Here is a 24,176-nt window from a genome sequence, read left to right as displayed (position 1 = left end):
CCAATAATGTTCTAAAATAAAAACTAAAACAAATGTTATGTCTTTAATTGTAATGTCCAAATATTTAAAGAGACGGAGTAAACGGACAGTGCCGCTAATAGCTCGCATCGCACTTGGCGTGCGCGCGTAGTAATATATGGCACTGTGGTAAACACAGTCCCGCTACCGTCCTTCGCCCTCCTAAGTGCTACAAGATGGATTTTTATTATTTTTTTTATACAAAATAAGAGAATTGTATAGGATTGTTGATGACAAAATTAAATATTACAAGCAAATATAAATAAATTAATAAATTTATTTATGTATCGAGAAAAACTGGGAGTGCTGCAGTTCCTCAGTGCCTATGCACGAGCCGCCCCTGCTCCCAACCCACAAAAGATCGCAAACTTCTAGTACACTAGTACCATTGATGGGATAAGCAACTTAATTTTATTCTCTTTTACGATAAAAATTTCAATTTCACTTGAATTAACCTTCTTCAAATGACTAAACTAATGATCCATGTCATTCGATGTGTACATGAACGGACATGCGTCATTACTTCGAGCATTCTTTAGCATAGCTTTCATTCATACATGAAAATGAAAAAAAGCGATAAAAGATAGATTGAAGGAATCTATTAAATTCATTCAAACTTCTGTATACACAGAAATGAACTCATTTTCTCTCAATTCTTTTAAACAGCATTGTGTATTCAATATATCAAAGTACATTGTGTACTTTCCTAATAGTTCGATTAAAAGCTCATAAGTGCTCTTCACCATCGAACAAAGGCCCTACTGTTTTGCTTTGAGGGTATTAAAATCCCTATTAAAGCGGTTGCTCTATCTGTTATTATAGAGAGTAAGAACGTATATATTCATTCCAGAGCCGCAGATGATTCTTGGTGTTGTCAAAGATTCACTGATTATTATTTCTACAGTTTCAAAATAAAAATGAAGATTCCGATATATCCACTACTTTTTATGATTCTGTATCTCGTTTATGGACCTTTAAACGAATCCACTGTGCTTCACGAACTATCGGGCATCCTTTCTGAAGAGTCAGATGTAGAGAACGAGGTGGTGGATATCCTAAGTCAGGAAGCCGAGAGAACTATCAGCGAGATTGGCAACTATAGTGGTAAAATTGCTGCAGCCTCACTCGATGGACTTGCCAATGTAGAAAGTAATGTTTTGAAAATCCTACATCATGTTTAAATGTGTCGTAGTTGCCTGTTATCAGAATATTTACTGGATTTTAATTCTTTGATGTAACAGTAATAAAGGGGAATTTTGTAAGCATTGTTCATCTGCGTGTCTGGTTATTTAACTTCTTTCAGATAGAATAAGTACATGAATGGGTGTCAGAGAGTATGCTCGTTATAAACCGAACTATATCTTAGTAACTACAATAATTAAAACAGCGATATATCTGTCTTTATCCTACTGACTAATGAAGTGTACCTAAATCATCTTAAAAGAAAGGTGAAATATTTAAAAGTTGTAAATCTATAGTACATTAGTACCGCGAGTAAGCTAAGGATTTTTTCTAATGTATAACGTATAAATGTAATTTCTGTACTGATCATGGATACTAGATATGAATCAGTTATCAACAGAGCGTTTCCCATTTTGTTCACGTAATATTTCCATAAGAACAGACACTAAAATGATTTAAAACCTACAACTAAAGAACATTTCAATAATAAATTTAGTTTAATCCTTTATCCAAGTGTAAGCAAACAAAGTTTGCGCCTGAAAATATCTTCAGGACTGAGGCAAGGTGGTACAACACTCTGGCAACTCGCAGCAAAGGTGGACCAAGTTCTCATCACTCCTAGTCTTAGTATCTCCTATAATGCAAAGCACATCTCCTTGCGGACATGTATAATGTTATGCATTAAGGGAAGGGCCACTATCCAGACCGGTTTCGACCTTTATTGAGGTCTCGTCAGTGGGAGGCAGACCCAGAAGTGATGATACTAAGGCAGAAGCAATAGGAGATTTACCTATACGAGTTGCCAACAGGTGTACCACCTTTTTATTATATTACTCTGGATTTAGAGAAAGATGTTGAAAGTTTATTTTGCACTTGGTTAGATTATAATAAATTTAGTTTAACCCTTTATCCAAGTGTAAGCAAACAAACAAACCCCTGTTTGCTTATACTTGGATAAAAGATTAAACTAAATTTATTATAGTCTAACCAAGTGCAAAATAAACTTTCAATAAAGTACATTTCTTCTACCAAATATAGCAGATACTTTACAATGATTTAAAATCAAGCAAAAGCTTATTTTCAAACGTTTTCTTTGAAAATAGATTTGATAGTATCGTAAATTACATAAATGCAATAAAAAGAATAGAATACTATTTTATTTTACCTTTAATCCACCAACAGTACTAATATGCTGTAAGTTTACAATGCGCCATGGATAGAACTGATATAAAATTAGATGCGTTTTGCTCCATTGCAATCGTCTTCACACGGAGCCACTACGCTTACAACATATCTTTTTTCATTCAATACTTTTAATTCGGATTCTGTACTTTCACTGCAACTTTCTTCATGTTACTTTTGAGCCTTTCTTTATTGTGATTTTTCCCTCTTTTTTTTCGTTTCTCATATGAATTTCTCAAATCAGTTTTTGGTAGTGACTGGTATAGACCACTTCTTCACGGTGGTCTATACTTCAAATTGGTGGCCTCACACCCGTGAATGAAAATCTCTGAAATAACGATTTTGACAAAAATAACAATGGAAACAGTATAATTAACCTTTGGCGCCGTTTAATGAATACAGGTGAATAAATTGATTCTAATAGTTTGCTCAACCTGCTAGCTTAATAGCATATTAGTATTTGAATAGAATAATAATCATTGTTGCTAAACCCGCGTAATGAAAGTAATTATATTTTGGAGAAAAGAAATATAACTGCTGTGTTTTTTAATATATAAAGGAACATGACAGCAGAAAATCACTTGACATGTATTTTAATAAAGACGAAAAAGGGATGTAAACAACAGGATATAGTCGGCTTTGAAAATGCGTGTCGGTATTGAGAATAAGTCATATTTAAATGATCTCCAGTTGAATAAATAAAAGCAGCGTGTGACTCTAGGTGTGAATTAAAACGATCTTGCTTGAAGAGAATATTTGATCACCTGTGGTACTCTAGCATCAATAACAAATCGCTTCGTATATGCCTCATGCATATATTTATATAAAGGCGAGACTCCTGCATGTATCCAATCTATCTTTTAAGCTTTATTTGTCGGAAACAGAATTCATCTACTGTTAGGAAAGTAAGTTAGCAATGGTGTCCTTTGCTGCATTATGGGTGATAGCGGTTGTCATGGCAATCGTTACGAGTCCAGGAGAGACACAGAATCGAACTGGAAGTAGTCCACCTCCAGGAGGAAGAGGCGGTGGAGGAAGAGGAGGCGATGGCGGTAGTGGCGGAGGAAGACCGAGGTCATCTGCTCAACAAAGTGGAAATGAAACAGGATGCACTGGAGCATCCGGAAGACAACGGAATGGCTAACTGGAATGGTCTTGATTACTATTCGGAAAATTGTTAAATGGTTGATGATGTGTAATGAATCCAACCTGGTAACTTTCTATAATCTTAATAAAGAGAACTGTAGTTATTAATAATGGGAATTGTAGGTTATTTTAATACTTCAAACCAAATTCTATATTTACATCTAGATGTTTAGGTCAACAAATCTTCAAAATCCAGTTTTTGCTGTCATCGCACGGTTCCCAATGTAAGTTCATCCTTGTATACAGGTTTATCTCAGATTTTTGAAACGTCAGTGCTATATATCATTAATGGAAAACTACTATAGGGTGAGGCCATTAGTTGGAGGGATACATTAATATTTTTTAAATAAGCATTTTCAGCAAATTAGGTTTTTATCACATCGTCCTGTTTGATATAAAATGAGGTCTGATGAGAGATGAATTTTATATACAAGATATTGATTACATTTTGAATGACATCCATGTGAAGAGTTTATCTTAACGAATACAAAAATGGTGAGTCATAAAATTGCTACTTTATGAAGCGAGTAAATAGGTCATGTAGATTAATTACAATGAGGGTTTAAGATATTTAATAACGCCAGATAATTTTTTGCATTTACCTTTGTAGTTCAGTGAATAATTATCGTTATAATCGTACCAGAAAACTTACCAGAAATAGTTCATATATATTTAGAAAATTATGAAAATATGATGCATAAGTACCGTTTTGATGTCAGCAGTAACTCGTGTAAACTTGTACATAATTATGCAAGAAATTTTCTACAAGAATAATTCGTAACTTATATAGTTTATTAAAACATTTAAATGTTTCATATAAATTTCTATCAAGTACAATAATCTACTATATGAAACTTAATAGTTTCATATAGTAGATTAGCAATGTGGTATGAAATGTTGTAACAAATAGTATGAAACTATTAAGTTTCATATGTATAAGGTGGTAGGAAAGTTAGCTAGAGAGATATAATATATCTCACTTTTCTGAAATTTTAAGAGATATAGAACATATCTTGATTTTCACAGCCTGTACTAAGATAAGAAACAGTTACTAAAGTCGTATATGCAACAAAAAATTAAGAACGACTAGCATATTGAAGAAGTATTATGTCTCATAAGGAAGATAAGCGTAGGTTATCAGACCTATTCAAGGATGTTCCAAACAGAATATACTCTTATGCAAAAGTTTTGTGTTTTTCCACACAGCTTTTGGACAAAACTCTGTTCTAGCGCTATCATGTTCCGCAAGTCCAGATTTTTTGGATTTATAATATTTGATGTATGTTTTATATTCCTTGCGATGAACAGAGGAAATCTTCCAGACTGAAAAAAATATGCAGGAGTAAAAATTCTAGTCGATGCCTGGAAATTTTAGTAGAAGAAGTTTGTCTTTAAGTGACGAAAGAAAAGCAGACTTTTTTTTTCGGAAAGGACGAAAGGCTAGATAAATATTGAGTGTCTTTCTTTCTTCACCTTAAGACAAACTTTCGCCACTAAACTTTGAGGCATCTACCAGATTCCGTGCTCCTTTGGTCGATCTTATTTTGGACAGTCTGAAAGATTGCCTCAGATGGACTTTGAGAAAATGCCTTTTCTAAAAAGCGAGGATGTTATTTTCCACAGAAAAAAAGAATAAACTTTAAAGCATATTATGTTGCCACAGAAGTAAATATACTATTCTTACAATGAATAATATTTTTTATAACATGAACGAACTACTTATTCTGGAGATTTAGAAGATAGACATGTGATATGAAAATACCAATTGCCGCAGTTTAAATAACCTGACTTTGTATAATAGTATTTTAATCCAACTGGCTTGTTTTTCTACCTGTTATAATATAGCCAGTAGCTTTCTATAGGTAATAACATACAAAAGATTAAAACAAAATCATGACTGTTGAATCTCTTGTCGTGTATAATATCAAATGTCTTGGAGTGCTAACCGAATATGGATGGAATATTTCATCGAAAAGTCAAAGAATTGAATCAGTGACTTTATGTTTCATTTATATCAAGACCTTTCATTTATATCGAGAGTACACGTGACTTTTTTTTTTGCTGTAGACTAATCCGTATCCATAAAATGACTGTCGAAAGCGACGTGGTTAATTAGATCTTGTCTTTTGTGACTTTGATTACGAGTATTTTTCTCTTTTTTTCTGATTTCATAGTCTCAACCAGTCGAGCCAATGTAAGACATCCCACAAACTACAGATTTTCATTAAACATACATTAATACTAACGTAATATATTAACCCCACTTGGTAATTTTTGTAAAGATTAGTCTTTTAAAGATATGTGTTTGAAAATTTTGTAAACTATAAGAAATTTTTAACTTACTTTGAGGTTTAGTTTCTGTAATGAATATTTGCCACCTATGAATGATAGAGGTAGATCAAGTCCTTCCTTATATGCAATATCTGTTATGGAATGCCGTAGTTTCTTTGTGTCATTTCTCATAAATAGCTTTTAAGGTAATCATTACGGATAAATTGATCTAACAGAATCAGTGTCACTTCTTTCCTTTTGTGTACATTTCGCAAAATATTTATGCTGTTTTTCAAAGTACGTGTGTTAATAATAGCGAATTTTTTGACTTGGTTGAAAAGATTTACTGTAAAACTAGCTACGAGATGGGTTTGACTTACAACTCGTTGCCACGTTGTTCTGAAGAATCTAGTGAAGTCGTCTATTTGCATATACTCTTAATAGAATCAAATGCTTTGATTTTGTATGGCATTGCAAAATGTCTAATTAGATTATGTGACACTTCAGTTTTCACCAATTATCACTGTGAGATAGCTGATATTATGCAGAACATGGAAATATGAAAGAATAATGGTACCTGCAAATAGTCATCAAAAAATATTTATGTGTACAGCAGAGAGTATATCATGTAACAAATGGAAATCGTATACAGTAATACCTTGCATAGAGCGGTTAATTTGCGCCGAATAAGTTCTGTTCTATGCAAAATCACACTGTTGAAAACATTATTATAATATGTTATACTGTAATATATTCCAAACAGAAAATTCCAGTATTGGTGAGGATAAAACTACACATCATTTGTTTATTGCAAGCTTACCAGAAATAATAATATTCTTCACAGGGTAAATCAGCATGTCTTTCAATTTTTATTTTCGAATTTCGTAGTCAAAAATGAAATCCAGGTTGGGAGAACGAATATCTTATTATACTGACATTATTCAGTAAGATAATGATGATTATTTGACTATGAAACAAAATCACACGAATCTGATTTTAACTGTGTTTAGAAAAGAATTCATAGTTACTACGGTCTGGGAATTGCACAGACTTGATAAGGCTTCGGCTGAAGAGAAATTCCAAGATCGCTATCAAAATTTGGTTTGGCACCAGGTGGCAGCACTAAGTTGAATTTTTGTAGAATGGAAGTGAAATATAGGAAAATCTCAGCCTTAGCTAATGGTTCTCCAGGGCATGATCTTTTACCTGTTGAAAATAAATAAACAGGTAACTGAATATTTATGAGACAAAATTTTTAAATTTAAAACATTTAAGAAAATTTTAAAACTTTGAAATGTCAAATAATAGTACTCCGCCCTAAGCCAATCACAGGTAGCTGGCATAAGCCTCGCAGTGATTTTTACCAGTTTCCGGGGAGAGAATACGGCAGACAACTATCGCCATTCATCAAGTGGACCCTAACTCTAACCACTATATTGCTTTCTGAAATCAGTTACCTTAGTCGGCGGAGTAGAATCGAAAGTTATGAATGCAAACACCATTTACAAGGATACGCAGGCCTGATAATTAAATAAATGAAAATAATTATATATTTATTCTCTTCAGGTTAATTCTCTATTTGCTTTATCCTCCGAAATCCTATTCAGTGTTGAGGATAATCAAGCATCGCTGTAGAGAGAGAGAGAATGGCGCGCGGGGGGGGGGGAACCGGTTATTACTAACAAACATCTCTCTCTCTCTCTGTCTCTCTCTCTCTCTCTCTCTCTCTCTCTCTCTCTCTCTCTACAGCGATACTTAATATATTTTTCTTGCTTTTGATAATACAAATTTGTTCTCCTCTACAGCGATTTTCTCATTTACGAAATACTTCCAATCGGAATAATGCAAATCTCTGACATTTGAGGTAAATTTTATTACTAAAAAAAAATGAAAGAATATTTAGAGATAAGATAAGACTTCATGGGTGCAGAAGATACTTGAGATATGTAGCAGATTTCAAACGAAACTGACATTTCTGAAAGGAAGAGAAAAAAATATTTGCCGCTTGCTTTCTATTCATGAAATATTCATATAAGGATGGTGGGTCTTGCATGCACTGTCTGCACATGTCAATCCCGAAACTTTCGTGGGTATGCTTTTATTTACAAGCATTAAAAACTTTGTTCTTTTAAAACGCTTTTAAACTGTTGAAACTGCTCCGGTTGAAGTGACATCTCCATGTGTTTTTTATAATTGTAAATTGAATTCGCGATTTGTTCCCCACAAGTCGACCGACGACCAAAAAATGAATCGAATTGAACACTGCAAGGACCTCATTAAAACCGCTCGTAAGGACTCAAACTTTCTTGAAACGATTGTTACTGGTGAGGAAACGTGGTGTTTTGAATATGTGCTCGAAGCAAAGTGCCAGAGTGCTGAGTGGAGACCACCAGAAGAGGGACATCCGAAAAAAAAAGTCGCTTGGAGAAGTCAAAAGTAAAGACATGCTGATTTCTTTCTACGATTCCAAGGGCATTATCCACAAAGAATTCGTTCCGCCTGGCCAAACGGTCAATGGCGAGTTTTATCTCGAAGTTTTGAAGCGATTGATAGCGAGAATTCGTCGCGTACGGCATGAATATCGTGAAGACCGACCGTTCGTCAAAACACACTGTGACTCTTGGCACTATAACTCGGCTTCTAATGAAACAAATGTCATAAATAGTTGACAGAACACTAATGAAGGTTACCGGTTTCGACCACAAAAAAGGACAACAGGTGGCGCCACTAGTTTCTTCTATTTTCGAAAAGTTCGGTTTCTTTTTGGACAGAGGTATATACTTCTAGTTCGCCGACTAGAGGAGGTTTTCCAGGGTTACTTTGGCATGTTCTCATGTTATTCGATCTGTGCACAGGCAAGGAGGATTTTTCTCCTAGAAATTCGGTTTTTAATCTCACATGTGAAGGGAAAAAAAAAAAAATGGAAAAAAAATGACCTTAGAATTCACATTATTATAGACAGTAATACAAGTGTTACGATCTAGGGCCACGAGATGGCGGTAGTTCTTAGTACTTTTAACCAAGCTTATTTAGTATTCAATAATACTGAATATTGACTTCCGTCTTCTGAAACATCTGAAACATGCAAAACAGGATTGAAATGCAAAAACTTAAAACGCTAAAAAATTTTAATTATAACTTTGTAATATTTAACCAAAAATTGTAGTGCATTTATTCTGATAACAAGTTGCACCATCTTGCAGGATGTCGTAATCGAAATTTAAGAAATTCAACTCTTTCAGCTGATAGACCTAGAAGTTAAAGTGATTCTTCATTTGCTTTTCCAAAAAGCAAGTTTCACCTCATATACAGTAATTTGGCGATAAATGTCACTTGGAGTTACATTCTGCGACCACAATAATCATACAATATTTCATTGTTTCTGTAATGACGTAGTATGGGCAGCGATACCATGTTTGGAACGTAACTGAACGTAACAACTTGAGTAAAAGCAAGTAGAGTGCTGCCACCTGGCCGAAAAATATGAAAAACGCATTAAGGATAATTTTTTTAATTTGCATCTTCTCAGATGCACAACAACAAACTATGTTAAATACAAAATGTTGACCTATTTTTCGATTTACCCACATGAACTGTCATTTTGAACTAAGCCACTGATTTAGACGAGATTAATTTCAATTAATTGAAAACAGTTCAAAATAACAAATGAATTTTCTTACCGATAGAAAATGGAATGAAGTACTCTGTTTTGATGACACCTTTGCCATCTTCTGTCAAGAATCTTTCTGGACGAAACATTTCCGGAAGGATCCAATGCTCTGGATTGTAATGGAGTGACCATATATTTGCTAAAACGATCGTGCCTTTAGGAATATAGTAATCACCGACTGTGGTGTCGTTGATAGTGCTGCAAGAACAATAAAATAATCTTGTACGAAACTAATGCATTGAAAACTATTATTTCTTTCAGCATTTAAAGGAGAATAGAGAAGAAAAAAGAAAAACTTCATATTAAAATATTTCACGGTTCTAAAAATATCCCAATATTTTAAGCGAGTGATTTCTAAAAGCTATCAGAAGTATATATGAAAATAATCAAATACAAATAAGATTAAATCATGAGTTATCATATACGAGAGAGGTAAACCACGGGGTCCGACAAGGATATCCCCTCTCATCAGCTCTATTTAATATCTACTTAAATGAAATAATAATAAAATGGAATAAAAATTTCCATCAAGGAATTAAACTTTCTCCTACTGTGAACTTAAACACTCTTCTTTTTGCCGACAACTAAATAATAATTACAAATTCTGAAGATAACTTACAGAAAGCTATTTTAGATCTAAATGAGATAGCCAAAGATTATGGTATGATAATATCAACAGAAAAATCAAAAACTATGGCCTTTAAAGGACAAGATCCAGCAAGAACTAAAAGAGTAATAGATAACAAGATCTTAGAACAGGTGAATTCATTTAACTACCTAGGATGTACAATCACATATGAAAATGAAAAAGATATAAACGTAAAAATTGCAAAATATTTAAAAATAACAGGAGTAATTAACTCTATATTTAAACCAAACCTAGTTCAAAATCAAACAAGACTAAAAGTATACAATACATTAGCCCTACTAGTCTTAATGTATGGAAGCGAAAACTGGACAATAAAACAAAAAGACAAACAAAGATTAACAACAGCAGAAATGAAGTTTATGAGAAAAACTGCAAAGTATACCCTATTTGATCACAAAAGAAACGAAGAAATTATGAAAGAATTAAACCAAGAACCAGTAAGAGAAAAATTAAAAATTATAAACATAAGTGGATGGGACATGTTCAAAGAATGAAAACGGAAAGATTACCAAAACAAGCCTTAAAGTACAAGCCATTAGGGAAAAGGAAACCAGGACGTCCTCTTAAATGATTCAACAATGATTTCTATGGCCGGAACAGGCCACGCTAGGCCTAAATTCTTGATATGGATGATGATGATAATTTCTAAATACATTCATTTGATACAATTTTTTTTAATGAATAGCTTGGGCAAATGCCGAATCATACTTGTAAAATTAATTAATTAACTTGTCTTCAAAAATGTGATAAATATCACAGCAATGAGGTGAACAATATCAAAACCGATAAAAACATTCCAAGTGCACCTGGTTAAATAAGCGTCTCTAAGACGCAGTAATAATAATATTAATAAATAACAATATGACTTAATAATATTATTAACATTAATATTATACCCGAAATGATCAATAGATGAGGATAGGATGGAATATCATTTAATTTTTTTAATTTATTTATTTAATTAATCAAGAAAATAAAACATTATTATCATCAGAAGGGACATTTGAAGCGATGATTGAGGAGGAGATGAAGGTCTGTTCAAACATCAAAGAACTTAAAGACCTACCTAGTCCTGGTGGAATGGAACAAGAGATGTCCAAGTATGTTGGTGATAAAGCATTACAGGTTCGTCTCTACCAGTCTCTACTCCATTACTCAACGCGCAGTTAAAATCATTAATAGCATTGGGACAACATGCCTTGGATCAACATTAGAATATACATGACTTGGTTGGCCGAGTGGTGGTTAGTGTATCCACTCTCCAACCAACAGGATACCGGTTCGAATCCCGCCCTGGGCATGGATGTATGTGTTTGTCTTTGGTGGAAAATGAATTTCCACCAAAGACAAACACATGTTGGCCAGTGAAGATCTCTCACAAAAACAATTGAAAGAAGTCAATTGAGGTGGTTGGGAAACTAACACAAAAATTCACTCTCATCGATATTCGGGTCTCTTGCTCGCTACAAACAAACTAATGGATAAACAGAAAGAGGAAAGCCGAGAAAACAGTTTTGGCAATACATAAGTATTTTTTTTCCAATGAACTCATAAACCATCTGACATTTATGAGTTAGCACATTACAGAGGAACTTGGTTCATCTTCATTCGACAGACTTTGTGTCCCTGAACTATTGTTATTATTCATATCTCCGTATTTATTTTCCTATTCTTATTTGAATAAATTATTATGATGGTAATAATGAATTATGAATGAGCTCCATATATAATCCATACAGGCAATAGTAAAAGTGTCTTACCATCGCAAAGGATTAATGGGAATGATGGTCCTCCATCTCATAATTTCCATGATTACCGCTTGTGTGTATGGCATCTGAGGATGATCGGTCCAGCACGGCATCCTTTCTTGTCCAATCACATTGTCAATTTCTGCCTGAACACGTTTTTGAACTTCGGGAAAAGCAGCCATTGTCAAAATAATCCATTCTATGGTCGTCTTTACAGTTTCGCTGCCAGCCCCAAAGAATCCTCCAGCCAGATCTTTCAAAACAATCTCTGTAAAAGAATTTTGAGAAGGTTAATTATTTGCTCATAAGTGTCATTCTCAAATGTTACCACCTTATATTCCGGCTTTAATGAAGCATTCCTGATCATGTTCGTGAGAACATATTAGAGCATTAATTATTTTCGATGGGATAACCTGTAAGTGGGCCTGTGTAGCTCAGTGGAAGTGGTGCTTCCATCCTCTGCTCTAGGCCGCACGAAGATAGACTTATAGTTCGAGTCTGCTCGCTGAATGCAGGAACTTTTTCTGTCTTTTTTCGACCGATTCCCGAGTTAGTCGATCTCTGGCACAGACAAGTGGGTTTTTTCTCCAAGAAACTCGGGTTTTTCGTCTCATAAACTCAAGAAAATCGACCGTAGAACCCACATTCTTTCAAACAGTAACATATCCTGTTAGCGTTTAGGTACCAAGAGATGGCAACACTTGTTTGCCAATCTCTTCATCGGTGGCTGCCTATAATTAGTGATAAACATAGTGATAAACAGCTATACCTGATTGGCTACCGGTGGAGATTGAACTACCCCCCCTCCTCAGTCTGCAAAAACTCTTCATAGGGGTTGAAGGCATCGTCTTTAAACCGTATAAGGAATAAAAGGCATTAGCTTATTATTATGATGATGATACTTTAAATTCGTAATTAAAGGAATTCATAATTAAAATTTAACTATAATTTATAATTATTAATTGGAAAGCATGGATGTTAATACAGCTGATATGGTGGAGCTTTGAACTCTTCTTGAATATCTGCGATCTATGATAATTTAGTTATTGTCCCTGATTATATTTATTAGTATTTTATTTTATTTATTTATATATTTTCACAATTTGGGAGCCTGTGTAGCTCAGAGGATATGGTGTTTGCACACCACGGCGGTTGACCGCAAGAAGAAAGACCTCTTAATTTCGAATCTAGTCGGCAATTAGAGGAAATTTTTCTAAGCACGAAAACTAGGGTTTTTCGTCCCGTAAACTAAAGAAAATCGACAGTAGAACCAACATTATTTCAGACATTAAATATATCGTGTTAGGGTTAGGGACCACGAGATGGCTGCACTTGTTGAGCCGTCTCTCTTCACTGCATGCCACTTAATTAGAGATAGCCTTGGGCCAGCTATCTCTCATTAGTCTCCAAAAGTTAGATAGTGCTAAGAGGCCTTGCCTAGTCCCTATACGGGAATAAAAGGCGTTATCTGATGTTTTTTCACAATTCAGGCTTCATAGCAGTTCAACTTCCATGTAAAATACACGATGAGCATGCATTTGCCATTTCGCTAGTTCTGCAGCTTCCAGGTTGATGATCGATAGGGCTTGAATTTAAAAAGATCTCGTTGGAATTTTGTGTAGTACAGAGGAAATCATTTATGAGAGTTGAGCTGAACATAATTTAGGTTCACCTTGATGAGCATTACAGCCACAGTAAGGAAGTAAAGTCAGCATTTTATTTCTACAACGTTTATCATTTATTTATTTATATTTTTTTAAATGCTAGAGAACTGCAATTCTGCAGAATAAAAAAAAAATTTTGTTTCCGGAAAAAGGACTTTCTTTTTACCAGGTTACCAAACATGCATATATTTAAAAAACTCTTAGATTGGTTATTTGCGTCCTAGATGGGACTCGAACCGAGGTGTTTCCATCCAAGACTAGGAAGCTAGTAACGCTACATCGCTACGAAGACTGTATAATTACTTGAACCAGTTTAATAAATAAATCTTACTCAACATGAAATTGTTAGTTATGATTTAATGTTCTGTTGTTTGCCAGGAGAAGTATATTTTAACCAATCATCACTTTATTTTTTATAGGTGAGTGTACTACTCTTAGACTTGCTTTCATCTGGTCTCTCTCTCTCTCTCTCTCTCTCTATCTATCTATCGCTGCACCTCACTCGAAGGTGGATACAGAATCAATGAAAACATGGTGCCCCCACCTAAAATCACGAATAAAATCCTTTACGCAGATCTACAGTCACCAGAAAAATCAACAGAGGAACATTAGAATCAGACAAACTTCAAGAACAGCTCAAGTATCTCCCAGAAGAAAGCCTTGAACATCATTCTGCCTTCCAAGCTATGCAAAGACAGTCAGAGGTATCCGGAAAAGGTGCCCTACTTAGATCGCGGCATACACAAATAAATCCTTCAGACGCTCCCACAAAATATTTTTTCTCTTAGGAAAAAAAATGCCAGGCAGCAAACTCCATCTCTGCTATCAGACTTCAAGATAACAGCATCACAGGACATCCAAGAAAATCACCTCTGAAATCCTACAATACTATAAGAATGCATACAGCACTGCAGGAACATCCCATCATGCCATTCACGAAATACTGAAAGAAACAAAAAAAATCTCTGCAACAAATCGGAATCACTTAGAAAACAAAATCACGCTAGATGAACTGAAAACCGCATGCACATCTTTGCCAAAGAACAAATCTCCTGGCCTTGATGGTCTCACGTCAGAGTTTTTCCAAGTCTTCTGGAATCAACTCGGACCACTTCTCAAAACACTGCAAGAAGCCTACATCAATGGGCTCCCACAATCCGTCACGACCCCAGTAGCACGACTAATACCAAAGAAGGGAGACCACACGGATATCCGAAACTGGCGTCCAATCTGCTTAATTAATACCGATTGCAAAATCATTTCCAAAGTTATAGCAAACCGAATAAAGCCAACACTGTCTGAAGTTATTGGCCAACACCAAACGTTCTCTGTCCTAAGAAGATCAATACATGAAAACCTCATTTAATAAGAGATCTCATCCCCATCGCAAACAGCCAACACGAAAACCTTGCACTCCTTAGCCTTGATCAGGATACGGCTTTCGACAGGGTAGAGCACGAGTACCGTTATGAACTACTAAAGGCATTCGGCTATGGTCCTCTCATCACTGAAACAGTGCAATTGCTATACAGAGATGCACATTTCTGTTTAAAAATCAATAACAGGCTCACACACACTTTATCATACTCTTGAGGGATCAAGCAAGAATGTCCTCTCTCTGGGCAGTTATACACACTGGCCATAGAACCCTTCTTAAACAGAGTACACGACACCATTATCTCCAAACAAACCAGCATAAGAGAGCCACATCCAAAAATAACCCTATCAGCATATGCCAATGACGTTACTGTAATAATCCGAAATGAAGACGAAATGGGCAGTAACCGAGGAAGCACACACACATCATATGCACAAGCCTCAGGGGCCAAATTAAATTCTTCAAAAACTACTGACTTTTGGTCAGGCAGGTGGAATGATAGAAATGATTCTCCGATAGAATGTACCTGGTCAAGTGAAGGACAAAGATACTTAGGTGTGTACCTTGGCAACACCAAAATATATAACACACTGAACTGGACACAGCTGCACAACCGTTTTAAACAGGTGCTAAGTAAATGGAACAGCGTTCGCTCCATATCTTCACTTAGAGGAAGAGTACTGATTGTTAACCAGATGGCTGCGAGTGTCTTATGACATATCCTCAAAGTACTCACACCTCTTGAAGAATTTCTCTACTACATTCAAAATGAAATCAAACATTTCATCTTGAACAAAACTCACTGGACAACATACCCTCAACTCTGCAAGCCACTCAGCAAGGGAAGTCAAGGTCTGATTTCCATTGAAAACAAGATTTGATCCTCCAGGATAATCCTCCTCCTAAAGACACTTCAATGCAATCACACTTATGTGACCACCTCCGATTACATCACGAAATCATCCACCAGAGGACTTACACTTTCCACAATCGTCCGAATGGCCAGTCCTGCACCACCTCCTGCTAAACTACCTCATTTTTACAAAAATGCTCTACAGCGGTGGAAAAACACAAGACTTCATCACCTACAGGATCAACAAAGTCAGCTGTACTATCAGAACCACTGTTTTCGAACAGAAACATAACAAGTCTCACAACTGGCCAGCCCTTTCTTTTCCCTACATGGAACTGGGCAAGAACAAGAGTCATAGGGGACCTCCTAACCCAGATCCTAAAGTGGAAAGCATTCACAAGCCTACCAATGAAAAACCCAAAAACTGAAAAGCAATATCAACAGCTGCAAGCCTCCATTATAAAAACCTATCCAGATATCGCTACACCTCAGGAAATCCGTATTCCTTCTAGAAACTGCTCGGGGCCGATATTTCATTTTGTACAATCTGAAGTCTCACTTCCAATTCTTCCCTCCGACTACAAGAAAATATACCACACCCTCGTGTCAGTGTCTTCATCCTCGCCCTTCTTATATTCATCCTTAACCCTCTCATCTACAAGGCTGCATATGCCAATCAGTTTTCAGTGGGATCTTCCATACAAATCGAAGTGTGCCAAACCAGATTCCGACATACAGTGGAGACTATGGCATAACATCTTGCAAACTCCTTCTAAGCTCTACAAATTTCAGCTAAGAGAACCAGATCTGTGTCTATTCTGTGACGTTTCAGGTACCTTGGAACACATATCTAACCTGTCCCGCAAACTAAGTGATAATCACCTATGCTCTGAATACTACCTCTAGCACCTGTAACTACGCACACAGCCAAGAAGATTACTAGAATTTAGTCCACACAGAAGAAAAATACAGACACAGAACATGCAATTTCCTCTTCATCTGCGCTAAGGCCGTCATCTACAGCTTCTGCCTAAAACAGACATGAAATAACCAGCACTCATCCATCACTGAAACTGTACATACCCTCATGCATACCCTCCGTTGTAAACTAAAAAGCAGGCTTTCACTGGAACTTGAGTACTTCAAAGAAACAAGAACTGTCGCGAAATTCATAGAGCAGTGGTACCCTTTTCTGGATTGACGAAGACAATACGCTTCATCTGAAAGATAACTCGGACTGAAACTGAACTATAAATTTTGAATTCATTCATTGCATTCTCTATTGTATACCCGAAAGGAAAATGTTTCTTTCTCTGTAATATATATACTTATATACTTATAATATGTAAATAATCCTTCTTACCTATCGTCTAATGTATATTTTAACAAGTTAAATATATATATATATATAAATCTATCTATCTATCTATCTATCTCTACTCTATACCACAGCAGGATGCTCTGGCATCACAAATCCTGGATTTCGTTCGAAACCATCTTTCTAGTATAGACCAAGAACATATCATAACAGCTGGAGCCTTTAATTACACTCTTGACCAAGAAAAATACAGACTTCAGTGTGCTGAACATCGTAGCCAGGGCCGGCCATCTCGGGAATGCAATGGGTGCAATGCACCCGGGTCCCACGATCGAGTGGGGACAGTCGGTACACATTTGCGGAAACGTATAATGTTTCGAATGTGTTTTTGTTTGTTTTCCTGTGCCAAAATCATTTGCAGGTAAAAAGTGTTACAACGCGTTTATTTCGAATCCTTTAATTTTTACTTTTGAAAAATATTTTAGGGCCCCAAAAGGTTTCTTGCACCCGGGCTCCGTTATAGAGAAGGCTTGCCCTGATCGTAGCCAATTAATAAACAAACTTAAAACACTGGTAAACGATAATGAACTCATCGGCGTTTTTCGGTATCAACATCCAGATAAGAAATCCTACACATGGAGGTCAGCAATCACAGCGACAAACAGACCACTCTAACAAGCACGACTGGACAGATACCACATTTCCAAACACAACTTGCCTCTAGTTAGAAACATCACACACATCCCTTCCTACATTTCAGATCATTGCTTCGACAAGCTGCAACTTTCATTATCTTTGGAAGCATCCAAATCAGGAAGTGCCTATTGGATCCTCAACAACACCCTCCTGAAAGATCCAGATTACATAATAAACACTCGGGCTTCAATAACCAACCTCACTCACTCGAAAGTGGATACAGAACCAATGCAAACATGGTGGCCACACATAAAATCACGAATAATCCTTTACGCAGATCTACAGTCACCAGAAAAATCAACAGAGGAACATTAGAATCAGACAAACTTCAAGAACAGCTCAAGTATCTCCCAGAAGAAAGCCTTGAACATCATTCTGCCTTCCAAGCCATGCAAAGACAGTCAGAGGTATTCGGAAAAGGTGCCCTACTTAGATTGCGGCATACACAAATAAATCTTTCAGACGCTCCCACAAAATATTTTTTCTCTTTGGAAAAAAAATGCCAGGCAGCAAACTCCATCTCTGCTATCAGACTTCCAGATAACAGCATCACAGAACATCCAAGTTAAACCACTTCTGAAATCTTGCAATACTACAAGAATGCATACAGCTCTACAGGGACATCCCAACATGCCATTCACGAAATACTGAAAATCACGAAAGAAATCTCTGCAACAGATCGGAATCACTTAGAAAACAAACTCACGCTGGATGAACTGAAAACTGCATGCACATCTTTGCCAAAGAACAAATCTCCCAGACCTGATGGTCTCACTACAGAATTTTTCCATGTCTTTTGGAATCAACTCGGGCCACTTCTCCTCAAAACACTGCAAGAAGCCTACCTCAATGGGCTCCCACAATCCGTCATGACCTCAGTAGCACGACTGATACCAAAGAAGGGAGACCACATGGATATCCGAAACAGGCGTCCAATCTCCCTAATTAATACCGATTGCAAAATCATTTCCAAAGTTATAGCAAACCGAATAAAGCCACCACTGCCTGAAGTTATTGGCCAACACCAAACGTTCTCTGTCCCAGGAAGGTCAATACATGAATACCTCCATTTAATAAGAGATCTCATCCCCATCGCAAACAGCCAACACGAAAACCTTGCACTCCTTAGCCTTGATCAGCATAAGGCTTTCGACAGGGTAGAGCACGAGTACCTTTATGAAGTACTAAAGGCATTCGGCTATGGTCCTCTCATCATTGAAACAGTGCAATTGCTATACAGAGATGCACACTTCTTTTTAAAAATCAATAACAGGCTCACACACTTTATCATACTCTTGAGGGATCAAACAAGAATGTCCTCTCTCTGGACAGTTATACACACTGGCCATAGAACCCTTCTTAAAAAGAGTACACGACACCATCATCTCCAAACAAACCAGCATAATAGAGCCACATCAAAAAATAACCCTATCAGCATATGCCAATGACGTCACTGTAATAATCCGAAATGAAGACGAAATGGGCAGTAACCGAGGAAGCACACACTCACACACACATCATATGCACAAGCCTCAGGGGCCAAATTAAATTCTTCAAAAACTACTGGTTTGTGGTCAGGCAGGTGGATGGATAGAAATGGTTCTCCGATAGAATGTACCAGGTCAACTGAAGGACATATAAAACAGCGAACTGAACACAGCTGCACAACCGTTTTAACCAGGTGCTAAGTAAATGGAACAGCGTTCGTACCACATCTTCACTTAGAGAAAGAATACTAATTGTTAACCAGATGGCTGCGAGTGTGTTATGGCATACCCTCAAAGTACTCACATCCCCTGAAGAATTTATCCATCATATCCAAAAGGAAATCAAACATTTCCTCTGGAACAATACTAACTGGACAACATACTCTGAACTCTGCAATCCACTCAATAAGTATCCTAATATCCTAAAGGGAGGTCAAGACCTGATTTCCCTTGAAAACAAGATTACATCCTTCAGGGTAATCCTTCTCTTAAAGACACTTCAGTCCAGTCAAGCTTATGTAACCACCATCGATTACATCATGAAATCATCCACGCGAGGACTTTCACTTTCCACTGCCCTCCGAATGGCCATTTCTGCACCATCTCCTGCTAAACTACCTCATTTTTACAAAAGATGCTCTACAGCGGTGGAAAAACACAAGACTTCATCACACACTTACAGGATCAACAGAGTCAGCTGTACTATTAGAACCACTGTTTTTGAACAGAAACATAACAAGTCTCACAACTGGCCAGCCCTTTCTTTTCCCTACATGGAACTGGGCAGGAATAAGAATCATAGGGGACCTCCCGATCCAGACCCTAAAGTGGAAAACAATCACAAGCCTACCAAAGAAGAATCCAAAAACTGAAAAGCAATACCAACAGATGGAAGCTGCTATCAGAAAAGACTATCCAGATATCGCTACACCTCAGGGAATCCGTATTTCTTCTAGAAAGCGTGGGGAGCCTACCTTTCATCTTGCATCATCTGAAGCCTCACTTCCAATTCTTCCCTCCAACTACAAGAAAATATACCACTTCCTCATATCAGTGCCTCCAACTTCGCCCTTCGTATATTCATCCTTAACCCTCTCATCTACAAGGCTGCATATGTATGCCAATCAGTTTTCAGTGGGATCTTCCATACAAATGGAGGTGTGCCAAACCAGATTCCGACATACAGTGGAGACTATGGCATGACATCTTGCCAACACCTTCTAAGCTCTACAACTTTCAGCTCAGGGAAACGGATCTGTGTCTATTCTGCAAAGTTTCAGGTACCTTGGAACACACATTATCTAACCTGGTCTGCAAACAAAGCGATGATCACCTATGCTCTGAATACAGCCTCTAGCACCTGTAACTGCGCACACAGCCAAGAAGACTAGTGGAATGTAGTCCACACAGAAGAGAACAAACGCAAAATATGCAATTTCCTCTTCATCTGCGCCAAGGCCGTCATTTACAGTTTCTACCTTAAGCAAACAAGAATTAACTAGCACCCATCCATCACTGAATCGGAACAAACCCTCATCTGTAGCTTACGTCGGAAACTACAAAGCAGGCTTTCACTGGAACTTGATTACTACAAAGAAACAAGAACTGTTGCGAAATTTATAGAGGAGTTGAATCCAACTGGTACCCTGTTCTGGATTGCCGACGACAATACACTTCAGTTGAAGAATAAATAAAAGTGATGCTGAACTGTAATGTTGACTCTTACTGAAAAGACACATCCTGCCTACCATGAATGTACCTTTTTCCCTTCAGTTCTATTGCATATCTAAAAAGAAAAACCTTTTTTTCCTGTAATATACATTCTTATAATATGTAAATAGTCTGTTTTTTGTTATCTTCCAATGTATATTTTATTAAGTTCAATAAAAAAAATAAATAAATAATATCTCTACTCACCTTTGAACGTTGAATTTGGATCAGACTTTGTGTTTTCTATTTCTAGAAGGTAACCATCAATATAATCTCTAATATTACTGGGATCGAGTGTCTGTTTGTGTTCTTGAATCTCCTCCCTAAAAATGATTCCAAATAAATGATTACAAATAAATAAAAAGATATGAGATGTTCAAAACTGTGTTTTGAACATCTCATATCTACAATAAACCAGTTTTAACTAAAAATGTTAGAAAACTCCAAGTTCTTACGAAAGTAATTTTATAAAGATTACTTTAAAATAATATATAATATTATAATATATACATAGAATCTTATGTATCGTAAGAAATCCTTATAAATGCACGCAGCAGCAAGCTGAAATATGTTCACTATCAAAAATTGCAGGGGTGAGGGAGATTGACAGTAACCATAACTTAGTTTTAATGAAAGAGAACTGAAAGTCAAAAACGTTCCAGGGAATACAAAATGATCGAAAAGCTTGAAAGCTACAAGCACTGTAGAAAATAGCTGTACTTTGCTAGATTCTATACATCCTCTTTAACTTCCTTTCTTTCTCAGATAAATTCTCAGAACAAATGTAAAAGAAGTCGAGACACCATAGTTATACAATATATATTTTATAACTCAAAGAAGAACCTCTAGGAATATCATATGTGCCCATCCAAAAATAGTACAACTCTAGGGTTCTTACCACTTGGCCGATAGAATAACCCATCTGTCTTGAGCCAACTCTATAGTCAAAGTCGCTAAGATCTACATTTTTACCCATGTTTGTCGATTGCGATACAGTGTTGGGAAGCCCTGATGTCTGCCTATTTGTCACCTGCATTCGGTTTCGGTACGCTTCACTCTGCAGGGGAGGGGGGTGTAGTGTCAACTTCCTATCACCTCTGTCTCTAATGTTTTGTAGATCGAGTGTGTGTGTAAAGGTTCCATAAACTAATCACTAAAACCCGAATTTTCATTAAACTACTAATTTATTTAATCTAAAGTATGAACAGGCACAATACTCATTTGCTTTGTATGAAACAAAAATATAATAGTAAATAACTTTAATGGGTATTTGCTATCCAAATAATATGTACTCTCGAACCTAAATATAGCACAATACATTATTATAATTACGGCTATTTTGCCTGCTTCTGTTTAGGAGTGCCCCTGTTTAAATGTAATTGGCTATTTACTTACGGATTCTTAGGGCAATGTAGATGTAAATTTACCAAAAGGTATATCTAGCATAAGGAAGAGAAATTTACACATACCTTTTTCTGGGTGTTGCGGCTTTTCTTCTTTCTGCGATGTCCGAAAACTACTGAGTGTGTGGAGGGGGGGGGGGTTGGCAATTTGGGAGAATTAAATTAGAAAAACCCGGGTTTTTTTCAGTAATATATATATAAACATATATATTATATTACTATATTATATAGGGTGGGGGAAAGGTGAAAGGGTTGATTTTTTATATAGGGAGGGGGAAGGGGAAAGGGGGTTGACGGGGTGCGGTCCGTTTCGACTATTCTCGGTCGTCATCTGAACACATTGGGAAAGTGGATGCTATGTCAGGTCGGGTAGGTGCTTTTGTTTTTGAAGTGTTTGTATTATCGCCTATTGGTCGGGGTTGTGACCTCAATTTTATGTTGTGAAGCTTCCAAACCTCGGAGATTATGTAGGGCCTGTGTACGTTGATAGAGTTCGCGTCACGACGCGAACTCTATCGTTCTAAGTTTGATTCTAGTCGCCGACTACAGGAACTTTTTCTAATTCTTTCTTCAACTGGTAGAGTTATACGATCTCTAGCAAGGGCAAACAGGTTTTTCTTCCAGGAAACTGGTTTTTCGTCCTAAACTCAAGAAAATCGACTGTAGAACCTACACTGTATCAGACAAATAATATACTGTATTAGAGACCTCGATATGGCGGCAGTTCTCTTTATTTGATGTCGTTTATAATTAGTGATATTCTTGGTCCTGTCATCTCTAAAGATGGAACTGCCCCCTCAGTCTCCAAAAAGTTTGATAGGACTAACACGGCCTCACCTACTCCATATAAGGAAATAAAAAGGCATTATCTTATTTAATTGACGTTAATTTGCGGTTAAAATCTGAGTGTTATGCAGTATCATAATTAGTGTGTTGTTGGTTACGAAACGAAATAGAATTTTAAAAACGTTTTATGAAAAATTGATTTTATTAAGTGTCATCATAAATTTAAGATGCATAAGTTTTAAATTTTAAAAAGGACTTACTAAGTGCTTTTAACAGAAATAACATCGAAATTTGAATCCACTTACCCAATAAATTTTCTAAATCTTAGAACAGTTTTCTCGAAATTTCTAAAGCTTCCTAACTTAATGACACCAAGAAGTTTAATAATCAGTGGAAAAAAGTTAGCAACTGCTGTGGGACCAATGTTATTTCCGATTTCTAGCAGAGTCTGGTTTAGCATCAATCTTTTCGGATCATTGTAGCGCCACCTTTGACCAAATAATAATGAGGCAATGTTATTGGACATACTGGAAGAAAGCAAAGGTCGTAGGTTATTAGGTTCACCTTTGAGCTCTTTCATGTGATCCAACAGCTCGCTTATCTCATCCTAAAAGAAATAACAAATTGTTTTATGAAACAAATTAAGTAAACAAAACGACGTGAACGAATTAAGTAAATTCTTAATTTACCCTACACAATAACCATTATTCACTATCATACTTCTCCTTAAATTCATTCACAGACGAAACATTCACAACCACTTCTGACAACGCATTCCATCCATTCACAACCCTCCAAGCATAAAATCTAGTCCTAACCCGTGTTAACCACACTCTTACACAATCTCAGGGATGGTCCCTCGTTCTCTCCCTTCCTACTGGTCTTAAAAAAAGTCATCAGTATCAATCATATAAAAACCCCTTTAATAATTTATATTTCTGTATAGATAGCGAATAATGGGGAACATTCCACAGACCTGCAACAATCTTTGTAACTCGCCTCTGAATTCTCTCCA

At 36.5% G+C, this 24,176-nt stretch overlaps 1 protein-coding gene across 1 annotated transcript in view; it reads right to left on the bottom strand.

Moving 5' to 3' along the window:
* Window positions 1-6,572: 6,572 nt before the first annotated feature.
* The window catches only part of LOC150097690 (cytochrome P450 2J4-like), a 34,522-nt gene continuing 16,918 nt past the window's right edge, over window positions 6,573-24,176 (bottom strand). The window contains exons 4-8 of the mRNA XM_090407324.1: window positions 23,467-23,768; window positions 21,180-21,295; window positions 11,879-12,134; window positions 9,480-9,667; window positions 6,573-7,005 (exon numbers count right to left, since the gene is read on the bottom strand). Coding sequence (XP_090263450.1) covers window positions 6,827-7,005; window positions 9,480-9,667; window positions 11,879-12,134; window positions 21,180-21,295; window positions 23,467-23,768 — 1,041 coding nt within the window. The 3' untranslated portion in view covers window positions 6,573-6,826. The remainder of the gene's footprint in view (window positions 7,006-9,479; window positions 9,668-11,878; window positions 12,135-21,179; window positions 21,296-23,466; window positions 23,769-24,176) is intronic.

The sequence above is a fragment of the Typopeltis vanoorti genome, chromosome 17 (genome assembly GCF_054136105.1).
Source record: "Typopeltis vanoorti isolate ZY-2024b chromosome 17, IOZ_Tvanoo_1.0, whole genome shotgun sequence".
In the NCBI taxonomy this organism is placed as follows: Eukaryota; Metazoa; Arthropoda; class Arachnida; order Uropygi; family Thelyphonidae; genus Typopeltis; species Typopeltis vanoorti.
This window is presented reverse-complemented; position numbering and strand designations above follow the sequence as displayed.